Below are 18,303 nucleotides of genomic sequence, written 5' to 3' on the forward strand. Positions count from 1 at the left end.
CTTTAGGAAATGTATACAGAACAGTATGGAGAATATGTAAACTGATTTGAGTGTGTAAAGGGTTAAGTGCATCCTCAACTGCTGAGTAACCTTAAATTGTGCTTGTCTCATTCAGCTATGCCAATATTGTTTTAGGTTCGTAAGCTGGAGTTTTTGTTGGCTGATGCCCTGGACAAGAAGTGTGACACAATATTTACATGTGGTGGAATCCAGTCCAATCATTGCAGAAGCACTGCAGTTGCTGCAAGACAACTTGGTTTGGATTGTTACCTGTTCTTAAGAAGTCCTGAACAGGCAAGTATTTGATTTACTCTTGACTCTTTAGGAAAGAACTGATACAGAAGATTTTGAGCAGCATGAGTCATGATCAAAGATCTGTTACCCCTAAGCACAAGTTATGATTAATCAGACAAAGAGTGGCGTCCATGTGATCTATTACCAACGACAACTTGACAAACACACAATAACATGGAATCTCAGCACTTTTTCTTTTCCCACACTCGCGACAAGACGAAAAAACATCTTTCTATATTTCTTTACCAAGCTCAAAACCTACAATCTTTGCTTTTTTTATTTGCAAAAGATGGAATCTGTTTGGGAAATAGAAGCTCCTCACATTGCATTGAACAGTGGACTCATATGAAGATGAGATGACAAGATTCACAATTACACTGGTACATACTATAGTTAAGCAGATGTCTCTTTGAGATTTGAACCAGACAGAAAAAACTGCATAATAGGCTGCTAACAGAAGTTCAATCTTTACTCTAATGTTGCTCATTTCAGAGACTAAAGGCACCAATTTTGCCTTACAAAGATGGCGAAACTCTGTGAAAGTTAATAAACTTATTGAAACTTTCATTTGATCTTTTTTTTTTTTTCATGCAGACCACAGATATTGGTTGTGAAGGAAACCTGTTTTTAAACAAATTGGTTGGAAGTCAAATTATTGTTGTTCCTCAGCTTCAGTACAAATCTGGCCTTAACCAAATGATGGAGAAAGTGTCTGAAAAATTGTAAGTGAAAGGTCAGAGAACTGTAAAACTTAGCAAGTTGGCACCACTATGGTTGCAATCATTAAAAGTAATCTACCTCAAACTGACATTAGGCTTTACTTTTAGACAGAGCTGTCACTAAGTGACAGTAATGGACCAGCTCATTGTATTATAATTGCCAATGAAAATATTGAAATTCTTTTGAAGAAATTTGTGTTGCAGCCATTTTACAGTGGAATTGACTGTGTATTAATTTACCAGTAACAGGTTTATTTGCAGGGATAGATCTCACTGGCTGAACTTGCTTGTTTAAAAAAACTGCATGAATTTACTGTAATGCCTGGGACATTTTAGTTGAACAGTACCATCTTTGTGGTGTAAACTGATGAAAATCATGATGGCCGCCACCTTAGCACATCTTCTAAAACATGAAGTCAAGCAAAAATATTACAGGAGCTGCTATTGGCTCTCAAGTTGGTTCCTCTTAAAGGAATTGAAAATTAAGCCATATCTACAATGCAGCCTTTTAGGTGCTAATCTCAGAATGTCAGAAATCTTGAGAAGTTTAGGCCTTTTTACAGTTGTGTATTTAGTTGCCAAGCCTTTGATTTGAAGTGGGGCTGTAGGTGACCTTGTTGCGATAGAGACCAGTACCTGGTTAGCTTAACAGTAAAGCAATTTAAATTTGAGAAGCAGCAAGGTTTGCATCATAACATGGTTACCCTTAGCCTCACTCCTGTTGAAAGGCTTGGAAACCAAGCACACACCTGTAAAATGGACTATTATGGATTGGACCCACTCCCTCTCCCCTTAGTTTGATAATTTACTGCTTTGTCACAGTCTTCTGCCACAATCTGAAAGCAACTGGATACAAGAAGCCCAATATGAATGAACAAATAATAAATAGTTTAATAAATTATAAGTGAAGAAAAAGAAAGGTGAAAAAGAATGAGAGGAATGAATAAAACAGGTCAACCATTCTTTAGGCCACTTAAAGCATTCTTTAAGAAAAGTATCTTGTTGGCCAGGAGGTCATATAAACCACTCAGGAGACCAATAGATTCTGCTCTTTTGTATGACTCTGGGGAAATGCTAGGAAAACTCAAGAGAGTTGTTATTGTAATTATTATGCAGTGAGTAAAGAAGGCAGCAGATATTGGAGAATTCTTGAACTAAGTTTTGATGGGATAGGTTATTTTTGACCCAGACATGGAGAGTATTCTCCTCAAATTACTTGCTTACTTACCTGCCTCACCTACTTCTGTTTCTCAATGAAAACCCAGCATGTATGCCAAGGCATGTTTGTAGATGTTGAAGTTCCTTCCTACTGACTTTGTTTGCTTTTTTTTCAGGAAAGAACGGGGCTCATCAGCTTATCTGATTGAAGTTGGAGGCTCCTCTTACATGGGGATGTTTGGTTACTTAACAGCATTTCAAGAAATGATAGATCAGGTAAAAGTACAAGCTTTTTCTGCATTGTGTGCTCATTTTGTGCATTTCTGGTCAAGAGGTGATGAATGCAGTTAAACACTGATCACACAAACGCCTGTTTATTAAAATATTTTATTCTGGATATCTGTCAAAAAGCTGGCTTTGTTTGTTTCAGAATGTGCTGAAGAATTTTGATGACATTGTTGTTACAGTTGGCAGTGGTGGAAGTGCATCAGGAATTGCCATTGGTAACTATTTAACAGGATCAAAACTCAAGTAAGCCCTAAATAAAAATATTGATATTTTCTTTCTTGACTGTGTGGAAGGACTGGACAAGAAAAAATCTGGCTCAAGGTCATGACATATAGACCCTTTCTCTGACTAATCTGTTCATTATGACCAGGAGCCAAATATTTTCCAGTCTGGCTTGTCCCCACTTAGTCAATAAGGATTTTGTCATTTGACCAGCACTCTTTGTCTTCTTTTCTTCTTGCTGTTTGCATCTGACAGGAGGCCTGCATATACAGCGCTCTGCAATCATTTATGGCACCACTGCCACCATTGCTTTTAATCATCTAAAGGGTTTGATTTTGTAAAATTTTTTCATTAAATTTGCATCCAGGGATTTACTGGTCTTAGGAATAATAATAGTAATAATAATAATAATAATAATAATAATAATAATAATAATAATAATAATAGGACTGTGTGGAATTCAATTCGGTCTGTTATCTTACAAGTGATTAATACAATCAGATGACTGTGAAGTGGGAGTCGGTTATATTAATGTTAACACTAAGTCCTGTTACCAATTTATCAAAACTATGATGAAAAATTTGAGAAAGAAACTAGATGTATTGGTTGTGCATTTTCATAACAAGGTGTGTACATGACATATGCTATCGACTCATACAGGCATGATACATAAACTGTTCTATTACACTGTTCAGACAGAAGCATGACACATACAATGTCCTATTTATGCTTAAATTGGGCTGATGACGACCAATCACATTAGAGTATTTTGTTATAGTTTCCATTGAAATGCTATATTACCTTTCAAGAACCCCTGACAAACTATTTCATGAATGTTATGAAAAAGCTTTATTCTCTTGACCTATAGGCTGATGAAAAATTTCTGCAACCACCTAAGCTATACATGCTTAACACTTCAGACAAAGAGATTGTGGTTCTGGAGAATTTCTCACAGGCCTTTAAATCTTTCTAGAATTTTCCCTTATTTTCTTTGAACACTGGAGACTAATTGAGACCTTTAATAGTAACATCATTGTCATTTATTCACAGGTGTCATGCAGTGAACGTGTGTGATGATGCAGCATATTTTTACCAGAAAATCAATGAAGACCTTCAAATAGGTGGACTAGATGTTCAAGCAGAAGAGTTAATTGATATTATTGATGGATACAAAGGACAGGGCTATGGCAAATCCACTGAAGAAGAGTTAGGTTGGTGTTTATTCAAATAATTTTGCAGATTTTGGTTTCTTCATAATTAGACTACAAGCAATCCCTCCTTTTTGGAGATGTCTGTCAGGCAAATTAAAAAAAAAAAATTTAAAAAATTGATGCAAGCTCCCAGCAGCGCACTAACTTTTCTTCACTCTTTTTTTTCCTTTTTGAGTCACACAACTTTTATAGACTTTGCCCAAAAGGATGGGTTTCTTGTAGTCTTCTACATAATATATTAAATAATAACCTGCTTATTTTGGTACTGAAATGACATGCAAGTTGAAAAGAGTTATTTCTATCTATTAGTAAATAACCTTTACAAAACTCGAAAATATGAAAAAAAGTTTGCCCCTCATTTCTTTCTGATCCTGTACTAACGCCAAATAAGGAAAATTTGTTTTCAGAATGCTCTCTGGCTGCTGACAGCATGTTGATTTATTTCAGTGCGAATTAAAAGCTGAAATTTTATGGCTGAAAGTTAAAATTATATGTACTCTGTTAACAAGCGATCAGTGTATCTGTTTTACAATTTAGAAGGAATGATCACTCAATGATGTTTCAGACCTCAAAGTTTACCTGCCCCCACCCCTCCCCCCCTCTTTACTAAAGGTTTGTGCAAGACAATAATAATGGATAATTATATCCATAATTATTATAATTTATTGCTTATTTATTCCTTATTTATTCCAAAATGCATTCGAAATTGCTTGATTACCAAATAAAACATGATTTAAATTTTTCTTAACCATTTGCATTTGAATTCGCTCCTTACGAACTCTGAAATCTTTGTATCTGTTAATGAAGAGGACATTGTGGAGATATCCAGAACAACTGGAATTATGGTGGACCCCGTGTACAACGTCAAAGCCATTAGAGGAATGCTACACGAGATGAACACCAACCCAGGGCGATTTAAGGGTGACAGAATACTTTATATTCATACTGGTGAGTACAATTTATCAACATCATCTGTGATAAATACTTCCTTCCCTATGGCTAAGAACCTGCATACCTTGAAAATAATGGTTTCTCAAAGGTAATCTCTTGGAAATGCGATTTCCCTGCAATGATATTCTGCTCATGCGTGGTTGTGCGCTTGTCAGCCTGAAGGAAAAAGGTACATCACCTTAAGTTGTCAACGAGTGATTTTGGGAAATGATGTGGAAAACGAAACTCATTAATCAAATGAAAAAGAGGAAAAAAACGATTACTGAACTTGGCTATCGGCTTTGGTAAATAATTGTACATACCATGATATTTTTCTCAACCAGGCAGGTAAATTGCAACCTTGAGATCCCATTTTTGATCCCTCGTAGAAGTATCAGTGGTCCGTGACATGTACTATGGTTGCATGTGGTATGTACTTTCTTTCGCGTGGAAGCAAAATTATTATACGTTAGACTTACTATGAAGACTGATTGGTCGAGAGCATACATTCGATATACCATAGCAGATATTGGTTTCTCGTGTCGCGTTTAAATTCTGCCTAGTGTCCAAGCCCTTCGTCCGTGTAGTGTTCTCAAACTCTTGCAAAATCAGAGAGAAGATTCTACTTTAGCAAATTGTTTCAAAAAATAAATGATTAATCAGTTATTGAATTTGGTTGTAGCATGATATTATAAATTACCAAACCTGGCATCTGTGTTATCTGCCTCGGCTTTCGGCTTCGGCATATAACTCAGACCCCGGCATTGCTAATTTATGATATTATCCTCAACCTCATCCAATAATTGCTCATTATTTTTCAATTGCACTAAGTAGAGTACAATTAACGCGCGAATCTAGTAAAAAATTTCCTGTGATATTGTACATTTGGTTATTTTGTACTGTAAAAAAACTTGTTTAATCGGTTGGCTGCGCGTGCTGCACTTCTCTATTTGCGTCGCTTTTCCCACTTTTTGCCCATGAAATAAAGCAGTTGGGCAATAACTTATGAGACGTTTTGGTGTGTAGTATCGCTGGGTATTTTTACTCATGGTTTGTGTTTGGACTCGCCCTGCGTGATCGACAAAATATGTCACAACTCGTAAAAATAGTTACCGATACAACAAACCAATATCTTTTGATGGAAGACTGAATACGACAACATCCACAGGTGATAAACTTTCATATTTTTGCTCAGAGGATGGTGTTACCAATCCTTTGAAAATGGCGAGACCTGATTTGTAACATTGTCATGCGAATTTCGCGCACGTCTGATAGGGTGTGTCTGATTTTCCAACAGGAGGTGTGTTCGGTTTGTATGATGGAAGAATGGACCCGTTAGTAACTCGCCCTGCACTGGGTATAAATGATGTTGTCTGCTGGGAAAGTGCGAATGATCCTTTGCCATTCTGAGGCTGACTCGTTCTTAGTTGTCTCTCTTATTTTAGATATTTAGGTAGTGCTCGAGAGGTCCGCGTGTAAAAAGATTTTCGTTCGTTTCTCATCGTTCCCTTTGTTAATATAGTGCTAATCTCTCGCGAAACCCTCGGCCGCGTAAAAAGACTGGGAACTAGCAAATGTTAGGGTGGCAAGAAACAAAGGTCAGTCAAGACATGCCTACATTCTCTTTTGGCGTCAGCCAGTAAAATTGTTCACAAACGAGGAGGTAATTGTATCGCATGAACTTCTCAAACCATCAGAGGTAAACAGTCTATGACCAAGGTCTCGTGAGCTCACATATCGAAGACGAACACAACAAATTATTGGACCAGAAAAAATGTTGAAGCCTTTGAAAATATATTCGTGTAAAAGTATAAAGATTTAAAGTTTTGAATTTCGTGTTTGATTTATACAGTTATATCTTTGATTTTACACCAATAAAACAAAAGGTAACGTTGTATCCGCTTTTCAGTATAACAAGTTCTATTTTTGGATCAAGTTTGACATGCAAATTTTGGTGAGTTTTGCAATTGCTTGGGGCAATGTTTGGATTCCAAGTTTTGCTTTCAGCCCAACGAGAACTTCGACAAAATTGATGTCTCTGAATCAAAGGGCAATCAGATGGGCATCGGGTACGTTCGAAGAAGAGTTTCCCGTATTGCTAAATACCTTTTTTACAATTCCGTGGCTCTGTGTCAATTAAATTCCAAACAATTCACCTTATCAACTTTGTCCGCCTCATGTTGGCAGCGTTTGCCGTGTTTTACGTGAACATCGTCAATGTGATGAGGTTAAGGACCGCTTTAAGGTTGGAAGCTGACTACTTCGAATAAATGCGTTTCTTCTACCCTAAGTTTATCATCTTTCGATGACCAGGGAGGATTGTCTAGCCATAATAATGGCCTCGCCAATTTATACCGGTCAAGATTCCAACCGATGTAGCAAAAACCATCATTTATTCGTGCCTTCGCAACAATCAGCAAGTCCGCTTTTACACCCATGAATTCTGAACTCTGGCGTTTTAAAAAACAGAATGAAATTTCTCACCCCCCGGAGAACAACTCGCTCGGAGTGATTTACAAAACAAATAGTAGCTTGTTCAAGTTCGCGGAAAAACAGCCGTGAATGTTCCAGAAAATTCTTTCAAAATGTTGTGTATCTTTTACCATGGAAATTGCTTATGATGGCATTCATGCGTGACTTGTGAGTGCTACATAAACTAACTCGCGGTACGTTGTTGTCAGAGAGCATTTCTACCTTGCGACTATACTTTGGTACACAGTGGCTCTGGTGGATGAAAGGTGAGAAAACTTTTTTCAATATTCGAGCCTTACATGAAACATTTTATCGCTATTTTACTTGGTTCTGTCATTGTTAAACTTAAGCTGGAGTTCCATACTCTTATAATCATACTGTAAATTTAAAGCTTACCGAGTTATTATGCGATTATCAACCAGTGATATTCTGAGATTGAAACAGCCGTGTATGACCATTATAGAGCACGTAAAAAAGGAAAAAATAACATTTGATCTCTTTGATTTGTCTGGGAGAATAATAGATGCTTGCTTTGAAAATGTGTACATGCACATACAGAAAAATATCTTCGTGGCTAACGTTAACTTCGGCCGTTCCTGTCTCGATCCGTTGTCGGCTGACCAGCTAACGGGAAACAGGTTGGCTCTCAGTTTTGTGATCACTTTCAAACTGATTTGTTCTGAACGAACTTTCAAAGTTCATTCACGAAAAGTGTGGACCAGGAATTTTAGAGGCATTCAAGTTCTGATGAAACCTTTCCTTTTCAACTTTCCGCAAAGTTGTTTGTTTTGAGAGTATTACCGTAGTAAAACTTTTTAAACTTTGTTTTTAACATGTGAAATCATTTATGTGTTACCGTTACGGTCAAACATAATTCCTTTCTTAGCTTTAGGACTCTAATCATTTAAGTCTTTTTATTCGTATTGGATGTTTTTTAATCATGTTGCGACAAGAAAAAGTTTTGGAAAGTTTGTAAGTCAGTCAGCCATGAATGGCTTTGCGGTTATTGAACTAAGTATTGCGACTGATATTTGATGAAGTCAGGAAGGTTTTGCCTAAATGCTGATTACGTGTTTCGACAAAGCTATTTTTACTTTGACAGTGGCAAAAAAATTTTCTTAACGGCTCTCCTGTGATCAACATTAAAGACAGCTCCATGTTAATGCACTAGGAAACCGTGACTAGTTTTCTAAGGAGGTTATGCTAACGAAACTGAAAGTAAAACTTTGCATTTCTAAATCTCCTACACAATCTTTAAATATTGTAAAAGAGACTTACTTTCCAAGCAAAGAGAGGAGGCTTGGAGATCTGACTTGGGTATTTCAGCATTAGATATCATTACTGTTGTCTGTAATGTTTTCTATGCTTCGCGTCCAAGGAAGCTTACACCCTTGCGAAGATTTGCAAGAGAAATTGGGTTGACTCTGGCTCTGTTAAATGAAAAAGTGAAAAAAAATTAAGTTATTATTCGAGCCTTAAAATACACCTCCTATAACTGTTTTACTTCGTTCTGTAATCGCCCGACTTAACACTAGAGTTTTATTCCCTTATGATCATACCGTACATTTATTTAAGCTTGTTTATTGTACGAACATCAATTGCAACCAGAGATTAATCGAGATTGAATTAGCCTCATACGACTATTATTGAGCACTTCCAAGAGGCAAAAATAAAATTTTGTCTCCGATTCGATCGAACTTATGAGCGTATGATTTTTCTGAGAATGTTTTCATATACAGAAGAAATTTCCTCGTCGCTCCCATTAATTTGGCCGTTCCTATCTCGATCTGTTTTCAACCGGCCTCGCTCTGAGTCTCTATGTTTGTTATCACTTTCAGTTAATTTGACACAAAGCTGGAAGAAAAATTTGAGAGGTAATTGCGTTTTGATCGTGAATTCAACTGGATTGAAGTTTTCGTATTCAACTTTACCCCAAAGTTGTTTCTTTTGAGATTACTACATCAGCAAAAGTTTAACTTTGTTTACAGCAAGTGAAATCATTTATGTGTTAACTATACGGTCAAACAAAATTCCTTTCTTAGCTATAGGTATCTAATCATTTAAGTCTTTTTTATTGTTATTGGATGTCTTTGAATCATTTCGCAACAAGTAAAAGTTTTGAAAAGTTTGGAAAGTTAGTCAGCCCTGAATGGCTATGTGATTATTTAATTAGCAGACTTTCACGACTGATATTTGATAAAATCAGGAAGCTCTTGCCTATATACTGATTGCATGCTTCAAAATATCTCTGTTTTACTTGTACGGTGGCGAGAAAATTTTTTTAACGGCTTTCCTGCGATCCATATTAGCGACAGCACCATGTTAATGCAGGAAACCGTAATTAGTTTTGAAGAGGTTATGCAAACGAAACTGAAAGTAAAACTTTGCATTTCTCATTCTTTTACGTAATCCTTGTATATTGCAAAAGAGAGTTGTTTTTCAAGCAAAAGTCTTCTTCTCTAACTCTTGATTTATCGTTAGACTTCGTAATCCTCGTCAGTTACCTTAAATGTTTTGCTTTTGGATATATAACAATCAACGCATTTTGTGGGCAATAAGCCGAATTATATTTAGAAAGTATTGTCACAAAGATTTACAAAAATGCTGCGCCATCTCATTCTTATCAGGGATGGAAAAATATAAGAGAGAAAATAATCAACTAAAATGTAGACATATGATGAACCACTTCAAGGATTCATCTTGGAGTTTAGAATATGCAAACTCACGTGATGTTATTTTGCTGTGGTTCTGCTCAGATGATCATGAAAATTGACTTTCAGCAAATAATCATCTTTTAGAATACCAAACAAAATTTAACGATTAAAACATCTAGTTTGAAAAACTGCTTTCCGTGTGAAACCAGTTTTGCTTTAATACATGCGTTTTGTAGTAGAACCTTAATTTTACACACAGCAGAGTTACTCGGTAAGATGCAAATCGTTTTTGTTTTATTAATTCTCACTGTTAAGCCCCAACCGTTGAACTATCATGCGATAGAAATCTCGAGCTTCTACTCTCACTGTTTCAAAGAGAGTTACATCTAAGAGTCAAAAAGGTATTTAGGAAGAACCCAAACGAACAAAGAAGAAAGAAGAATTATAGAGGAGGCATAGAGATCTGACTCGGGTATTTCATCATAAGACATAATTACGATTGTCTGTGATGTACGTGCGTTTTCTTTACTCCGCGTCCAAGGTAGCTTACACCTTTGCGAAGATTTGCAAGAGACATTGTACCTTGGACGAATTTTCGGAAAAACATCAGCCGTGAATGTTCCCGAAAATGTTTTCGAGATGTTGTGAATCTATCATTATGGAAATTACTTATAAATGCACGTCATCTGTTGTCAACTGGCCTTGCTCTGAGTTTTTTTGGCTTGTTATCACTTTCACTTCACTTGACACAAAGCTGGAAGAAAAATTCGGAAGGTATTTGCGTTTTGATCGTGAATTCAAATGGATTGAGGTTTTAGTTTTCAATTTTCCCGCAAAGTTGCTACTTTTGAGATTATTACATCAGCAAAAGTTTAACTTTGTTTTCAGAAAGTCAAATCGTTTATGTTTTACCTTTACGGTCAAACAAAATTCCTTTCTCAGCTATAGGAATCTAATCGTTTGACTCTTTTTTATTGTTATTGGATGTCTTTGAATCATTTCGCAACAAGGAAAAGTTTTTGAAAGTTTGTGAGTCAGTCAGCCATGAATGGCTTTGTGATTATTTAATTAGCTGATTTACAAGATTGATATTTGATCAATTCAGGAAGCTTTTGCATATATACTCATTGCATGCTTCAAAATATCTCTGTTTGACTCTTACAGCGGCGAGAAAATATTTTTAACGGCTTTCCTGTGATCCACATTAGCAACAGCACCATGCTAATGCAGGAAATCGTAATTAGTTTTGAGGAGGTTATGCAAACGAAACTGAAAGTACAACTTTGCATTTCTCAATCTTTTACGCAATCCTTGTATATTGCAAAAGAGAGCTGTTATTCAAGCAAAAGCCTTCTTATCCAACTGTTGATTTATCGTTAGACTTCGTAGTCCTCTCCAGTTACCGTAAATGTTTTGCTTTTGGATATATAACAATCAATGCATTTTGAGGGCAATCAGCCGAATTATATTTAGAAAGTATTGTCACAAAGATTTACAAAAATGCCGCGCCAACTCACCCTTATCAGAGATGGAAAAATATAAGAGAGAAAATAATCAACCAAAACATGGACATGAATTGTAGATGAACCACTACAAGGATTCATCTTTGAGTTTAGAATATGCAAACTCATGTGAAGTTATTTTGCTGTGGTTCTGCTCAGATGATCATGAAAATTGACTTTCAGCAGATAATCATCTTTTAGAATACCAAACAAAATTTAACGATAAAAACATCTGGTTTGAAAAACTGCTTTCCGTGTGAAACCAGTTTTGCTTTAAGTCATGCGTTTTGTAGTAGAACTTTAATTTTACATACAGCAGAGTTACTCGGTAAGATGCAAATCGTTTTTGTTTTATTAATTCTCACTGTTAAGCCCCAACCGTTGAACTATCACGCGATAGAAATCTCGAGCTCCTACTCTAGCTGTTTTGAAGAGAGTTACATCTAAGAGTCAAAAAAGGTATTCAGGAAGAACCCAAACGAACAAAGAAGAAAGAAGAATTATAGAGGAGACATAGAGATCTGACACGAGTATTTCATCATTAGACATAATTAGGGTTGTCTGTGATGTACATACTTTTTCTTTGTTCCGCGTCCAAGGTTGCTTACACCTGTGCGAAGATTTGCAAGAGACATTACGCCTTGGACAAACTTGCGCAAAAAAATCAGCCGTGAATGTTTCTGAAAATGTTTTCGAGATGTTGTGAATCTATTATTATGGAAGTTACTTATAAATGCATGCATGCGTGACTTGTGGGTGCGACACGAACTAATTCAGGGTATGTTGTTGCGTAGTCTTGGATCATTTCTACGTTGCGATGATACTTTGGTAGACTCTGGCTCTGGTAAATGAAAAAGTGAGAAGCTTAACCTATTATCTGAGCCTTAATTTACACTTTCTATAACTATTTTACTTCGCTCTGTCATCGTCCAACTTAAAACTGGAGTTTTAGATGACTATTATGCTATTGCATATTTAACCTAAGCTTGTTTATTGTACGATCATCAACTGCAACCAATAATTAATTGAGATCGAATAAGCCCTATACGACTCACTTACAGAGCACTTCCAAAAGGTAAAAGTAAAGTTTCGTCTCTCTGATTCGATCGAACTAATGAGAGTATGTTTGTTCTGAGAATGTGTTCGTATACAGACGAAATTTCCTCGTGGCTGCCATTAATTTGGCAGTTCCTGTCTCCATCTTTCGCCAACTGAGCTCGCTCTGGGTAAATGAATTGTAAGAAAACTTGATTTATCAGTCGAGCCTTAAATTACACCTTGTATAGCTGTTGTACTCAGTTCTGTTATCAACCAACTTAAACTGGAATTTTATACGCTTATGATCATACTGTACATTTAATTTAAGCTTGTTTATTGTACAATCAGCAATTGCAACCGCTGATTAATTGAGATTGAAGTGGTCTCACACGACTATTATAGAGCACTTCGAAGAGGTAAAAGCAAAATTTTGTCTCTCTGATTCGATCGGACTAATGAACGTGTGTTTGTTGGGAAAATGTGTTCATATACAGAAGAAATTTCCTCGTGAGTGCCATTAATTTGGCAGTTCCTGTCTCGATCTATCGTCAACTGGCTTCGCTCTGAGTCTCTAAGTTTGTCATCACTTTCAAGTTGACTGAGTAGTTCATAAAACCTCTTACAGCTCATTTGAAACAAAGCTGGAAGAGAAATGTGAGAGGTATTTGCGTTTTGATCGTGAACACAACTGGATTGAAGTTTTCGTATTCAACTTTCCCGCAAAGTTGTCTGTTTTGAGATTATTACACTAGTAAAAGTTTAAATTTGTTTTCAGCAGGTAAAAACGTTTATGTCTTACCTTTAAGGTCAAACATAATTCCTTTCTTAGCTATAGGACTCTAATCATTTGAGTCTTTCTTATTCTTTTTGGATATCTTTGAATCGTTTCACAACAAGAAAAAGTTTTGGAAAGTTTGTAAGTGTCAGCCATGAATGGCTTTGTGCCTATTTAGCCGGCTGTCTTTCGCGACTGATATTCGATAAAATCAGGAAGCTTTTGCTTATATACTGATAACATGCTTCGAAATAGCTCTGTTTTACACTTGCAGTGGCGAGAAAAGTTTCTTAACGGCTGTCCTGTGATCTACATTAGCGACAGCTCCATGCTAATGCAGGAAACCGTAATTAGTTTTGAGGTTATGCAAACGAAATTAAAAGTAAAACTTTGCATTTCTGGATTTTCTACGCAATCTTTGTATATGACAGTTAAGACTTGCTTTTCAAGCAAAACAATTCTTCTCTAACTCTTGATTCGTCGTAGATTTCGTAGTCTTCTTAGGTTACCTTAAATGTTTTGCTTTTGGGTACATGATAGAAAACGCATCTTGTAGGCAATCACGCTAGAGTTTTAATGATGCAAAAACCGTGAATCTATTTTTTCTCTTACTTTGAGTAATTCTGCCCAGGTGATCACAAAAAATGACCTCCAGCAGATACTAATCTTCTTGGATACCAAACAAAACTTAACGATAAAAATATCATGAGAAACGGCTACTTTCCCTGTGAAATCAGTTTCCGCTTTAAGTCATGCGTTTGGTAGTAGGACTTTAATTGTTCATACAACAGAGTTTACCCGGTGAGATGCAAGTTGTTACTTTTTTATTTATTCTCGCTGTTATGCTCCAGCTTTTTAGGAAGAACCCAAACAAAAAGAAAGAAGAAGGAAAGAATTATAAAAAAGGAGGCATAGAGATCTGACTCAGGTATTTCTTTATTGGATATCATTACTTTTGTCTGTGATGTTTTCCGTACTCCGCGTCCATGTTAACTTACATTCTTGAAAGGATTTGCAAAGAGACATTATACCTTGGACAAATTTGCGGAATAACACCAGCCGTGAGTGTTCCAGAATATGTTTTCGAGATGTGGTAAATCTATTATTATCGAAATTACCTATGAATGCATGCATGCGTGACTTGTGGGTGCGACAAGGACTGATTCACGGTATGTTGTTGCGTAGTCTTGGATCATTTCTACGCTGCGATGATACTTTTGGTAGACTATGGCTCTGGTGAATGAAATGAAGGAAAACTTAACTTATCATCCAAGCCTTAAATTACACCTTTGATAGCTACTTTACTTAATTCTGTCATTGTCACTAAAGCTGGAGTTTTATACGCTTACGATCATACTGTACATTGAAAGCTTGTTTATTATGTGATCATCACCTGCAACCAGTGAAATTTTGAAATTGATTTAGCCTCTTTCGACCATTATGGAGCACTTTAAAGAGGTAAAAGTAAAAAGTTTTGTTTCTCTGATTCGAACGGACTTATGGATGTATTTTTTCTGAAAACGGGTTCATATATAGAAGAAATTTTTCTTCGTTGCTGCTTTTACATTGGCCGTTCCTGTCTCGATCTGTAGTCGACTGGCCTCGCTCCGAGTCTCTAAGTTTGTCATCAATTTAAAGTTTATTGAGTAGTTCATAAAAACTCTTATATTTCATTTGAAACAAAGCTGGAAGAAAAATTTGAGAGGTATTTGCGTTTTGATCGTGAACACAACTGGATTGAAGTTTTCGTTTCAACTCCCCTGCAAAGTTGTTTGTTTTGAGATTAACACATAAGTAAAACTTTTTAAACTTTGTTTTCAGCAAGTGATATCGTTTATGTGTTACTGCTATGGTTATACAAATTCCTGTCTTCGCCACAGGACTCTAATCATTTGAGTCTTTTTTATTTGTACTGGATGTCTTTGAATCGTGTTGCAAGAAGAAAAAGGTTTGGAAAGTTTGTTAGTCAGTCAGCCATGAATGGCTTTGCGGTTATTGAACTGACTTTTGCGACTGATACGTGATAAAGTCAGGAAGCTTTTGCTTACATACTGATTGCATGCTTCTACAAGCTCTTTTCACTTTGACAGTGGCGACCAAATTTTCTTAACGCCTCTCCTGTGATCTACATTAGCGACAGCACCATGCTAATGCAGGAAATCGTAATTAGTTTAGAGGAGGTTACGCAAACGAAACTAAAAGTAAAACTTCGCATTTCTCAATCTTCTACGAAGTCTTTAAATAATGTAAAAGAGACTTGCTTTTCAAGCAAAGGTTTTCTTCTCTTACTCTTGATTTATCGTTAGGCTTCGTAGTCTTTGTCAGTTACTTTTAATGTTTTGCTTCTGGGTACATAACGAACTACGCAATTTGTGGACAATCAGCCGAATTATATTGAAAAAGCATTGTCACATAGTTTTAAAATATTGCCGCGCCAACTGCGTGATTCCAAACTTGGAGGATACAACAAAGAAAATTAACAGAGATGGATGAATACAAGAGAGAAAATAATCAACTAAAATATAGACATGGACTGCAGATGAAGTACTTCAAGGATTCATCCCTGTTAATTAATATGCAAACTCCTGTGAAGCTATTTTTCTGTGGTTCTGCCTAGATGATCATGAAAAATGACTTGCAGCCGATAATAATCTTTCTAGAATACCAAACAAAATTTGAGGATAAAAACATCTAGTTTGAAAAACAGGATCCTTTCGTGAGAAACGGCTACTTTCCCTGCGAAATCAGGTTTGCTTCGAGTCATGCGTTTGGTAGTAGGACTTTGAAAGTCAGTCAGCCATGAATGGCTTTGTGATTATTTAATTAGCAGACTTTCGCGACTGATATTTGATCAAATCAGGAAGCTTTTGCTTACATACTGATTGCATGCTTCAAAATATTTCTGCTTTACTCTACAGTGGCGAGAAAATTTTTTCAACAGCCTTCCTGTTATCCACATTAGCGACAGCACCTTGCTAATGCAGGAAACCGTAATTAGTTTTGAGGAGGTTATGCAAACGAAACTGAAAGTAAAACTTTGCATTTTTCAATCTTTAAGCAATCCTTGTATATTGCAAAAGAGAGTTGTTTTTCAAGCAAAAGTCTTCTTCTCTAACTCTTGATTTATCGTTACGCTTCGTTGTTTTTTTTTCAGTTACCCTAAATGTTTTGGATTTGGATACATAACAATCAACGTATTTTGTTGACAATCAGCCGAATTATATTTAGAAAGCATTGTCAGAAAGATTTTTAAAAATGCCGCGCCAACTCATCCTTATCAGAGATGGAAAAATATAAGAGAGAAAATAATCAACTAAAATGTAGAAATGGATTGCAGATGAACCACTTCAAAGATTCATCTTTGAGTTTAGAATATGCAAACTCATGTGAAGTTATCTTGCTGTGGTTCTGCTCAGATGATCATGAAAAATGACTTTCAGCAGATAATAATCTTCAAGAACACCAAACAAAATTTAACGATAAAAACATCTAGTTTGAAAAACTACTTTCCGTGTGAAATCAGTTTTAGCTTTAATTCATGCATTTGGTAGCAGAACTTTAATTTTACTTCAAAAACTCATTAATGATTCATAAGCCCATTAACCTATCAAATGGTAGATAATACATCACGTGCAGTGACTTTATATCGATAAACCTCATCCTTATTAGTATGCGGTGTTTTATCAGATATAAAGACACTGCACGTGACTTATGAATATTAATTAATTATCAACACAGAAACTGACACAACAAATGGTGGGAACATATTTAATGTTCTTTCAACAAATTTCACACAGTAAATTTACTTTTGCACCAAATTAATAGTACAGTTGTGAAATACACATCTGGAAAAATTCTCTATTTCATTAGTACAGTAATCTGGTAAAGGCATATTAGACAATACATCATCTGAAACTTCGAATTCAAGATCAGTTGGCAGAAGTGACTCTAACTCGTTTTCGCTAATGTTTTTCTCGTATGCTAATTTCTAACGTTCACAAAAGCATAATTGTTATGAACTCTCTTGACACACGCTTTTCCAAGAATGTTTTTGAAGTCGTTCAAAAAACTCGCAGCACGTGTTTTATCGGGTCAAAAACCCGATAAAATACTCCTGCTCGTTTTTTAAACATTACATTAACCAGGATTTGGCGGAAAATAAATCTTGATTAAAAGTAGTATGTACGTGCAGAAACATAAACATGGTAAATTGACGGTATGGACACAAACTTGCATGTTTCACGCTTGAACAAATACGTAAAAGCTGAATACTGTAAACAAAAATACTCCCTGTAGCACGTTTCAAATTTCGAAATTTTCTACTTGTTTACGTTTCCAGAAAGCTTTTAAAACGGCAACCGGCTGTTATTTTGAACCCTGAAGATAATACCGGAAAACGATGTAGATCAGAGTATTCAATCATGATTGCTTACAGGGCTGATGACTGACTTATCTTTCAGGCTGATAAAAGAAATGATAATCGAGTGACACTGCCATCTGCCAAAAAAATTGTTACGTTTTTAAAGATTCCCGCTTTCAAAGATTCCCCATTGTGAAGATTTGCATAGAGAATCTCGGAACCCCCGTGGTCCAAATCCGCTAGCGGATATGGACCCCCCTTCGCAGATTTGGACCCCCCACCAAACTTTCCTTTTAAGCATCCTTTGTATTTGCAAGCTTTTTTGTAGACGTTCTTTTCAATCACAACACAACATTTCCTCAATGAAGGTAAAAAAAAAACAACAACAGTCATTTCGTTCCAATTCTATCGCATTCATTATATCGAGTCGAACAGTATACGCAAGAATTAGATGTGAACAAACTACTGCATTCGAACTATTGAAATTGTTGCAATAAATCTTTGCTTCTTCTCATGAGAATCAACATTGTTACGAAACGTCATAACAATAGTGGAGACTATTGCGTCCAGTCACAGAAATAACTCAGTCTAATTTTCTAAAATAATAACATTAAACAGTTTTTGAACAAGAACGAAGAAACTACTCGTATTACAAGTCTTTCGTAAAGTCTATAATAAGT

At 36.0% G+C, this 18,303-nt stretch overlaps 1 protein-coding gene across 4 annotated transcripts in view; it reads left to right on the forward strand.

Moving 5' to 3' along the window:
• Window positions 1-14,144, forward strand: part of LOC149043698 (uncharacterized) — a 16,540-nt gene extending 2,396 nt beyond the window's left edge. For 2 of the 4 annotated variants that reach the window (XM_089210609.1, XM_089210608.1), the window contains exons 3-9: window positions 136-294; window positions 889-1,016; window positions 2,348-2,447; window positions 2,602-2,702; window positions 3,732-3,892; window positions 4,700-4,840; window positions 6,120-6,719. In XM_089210609.1, the coding sequence (XP_089066735.1) occupies window positions 136-294; window positions 889-1,016; window positions 2,348-2,447; window positions 2,602-2,702; window positions 3,732-3,892; window positions 4,700-4,840; window positions 6,120-6,232 (903 nt within the window). In that variant the 3' untranslated portion in view covers window positions 6,233-6,719. Of the gene's footprint in view, window positions 1-135; window positions 295-888; window positions 1,017-2,347; window positions 2,448-2,601; window positions 2,703-3,731; window positions 3,893-4,699; window positions 4,841-5,166; window positions 5,252-6,119; window positions 6,720-14,114 lie in introns of those variants that run through there. The other 2 variants (XR_016187947.1, XM_089210610.1) reach the window with 2 other exon arrangements.
• The last annotated feature ends 4,159 nt before the right edge of the window (window positions 14,145-18,303 follow it).

The sequence above is a fragment of the Pocillopora damicornis genome, chromosome 6 (assembly GCF_964200805.1).
Source record: "Pocillopora damicornis chromosome 6, jaPocDami1.2, whole genome shotgun sequence".
NCBI classification, from domain to species: Eukaryota; Metazoa; Cnidaria; class Anthozoa; order Scleractinia; family Pocilloporidae; genus Pocillopora; species Pocillopora damicornis.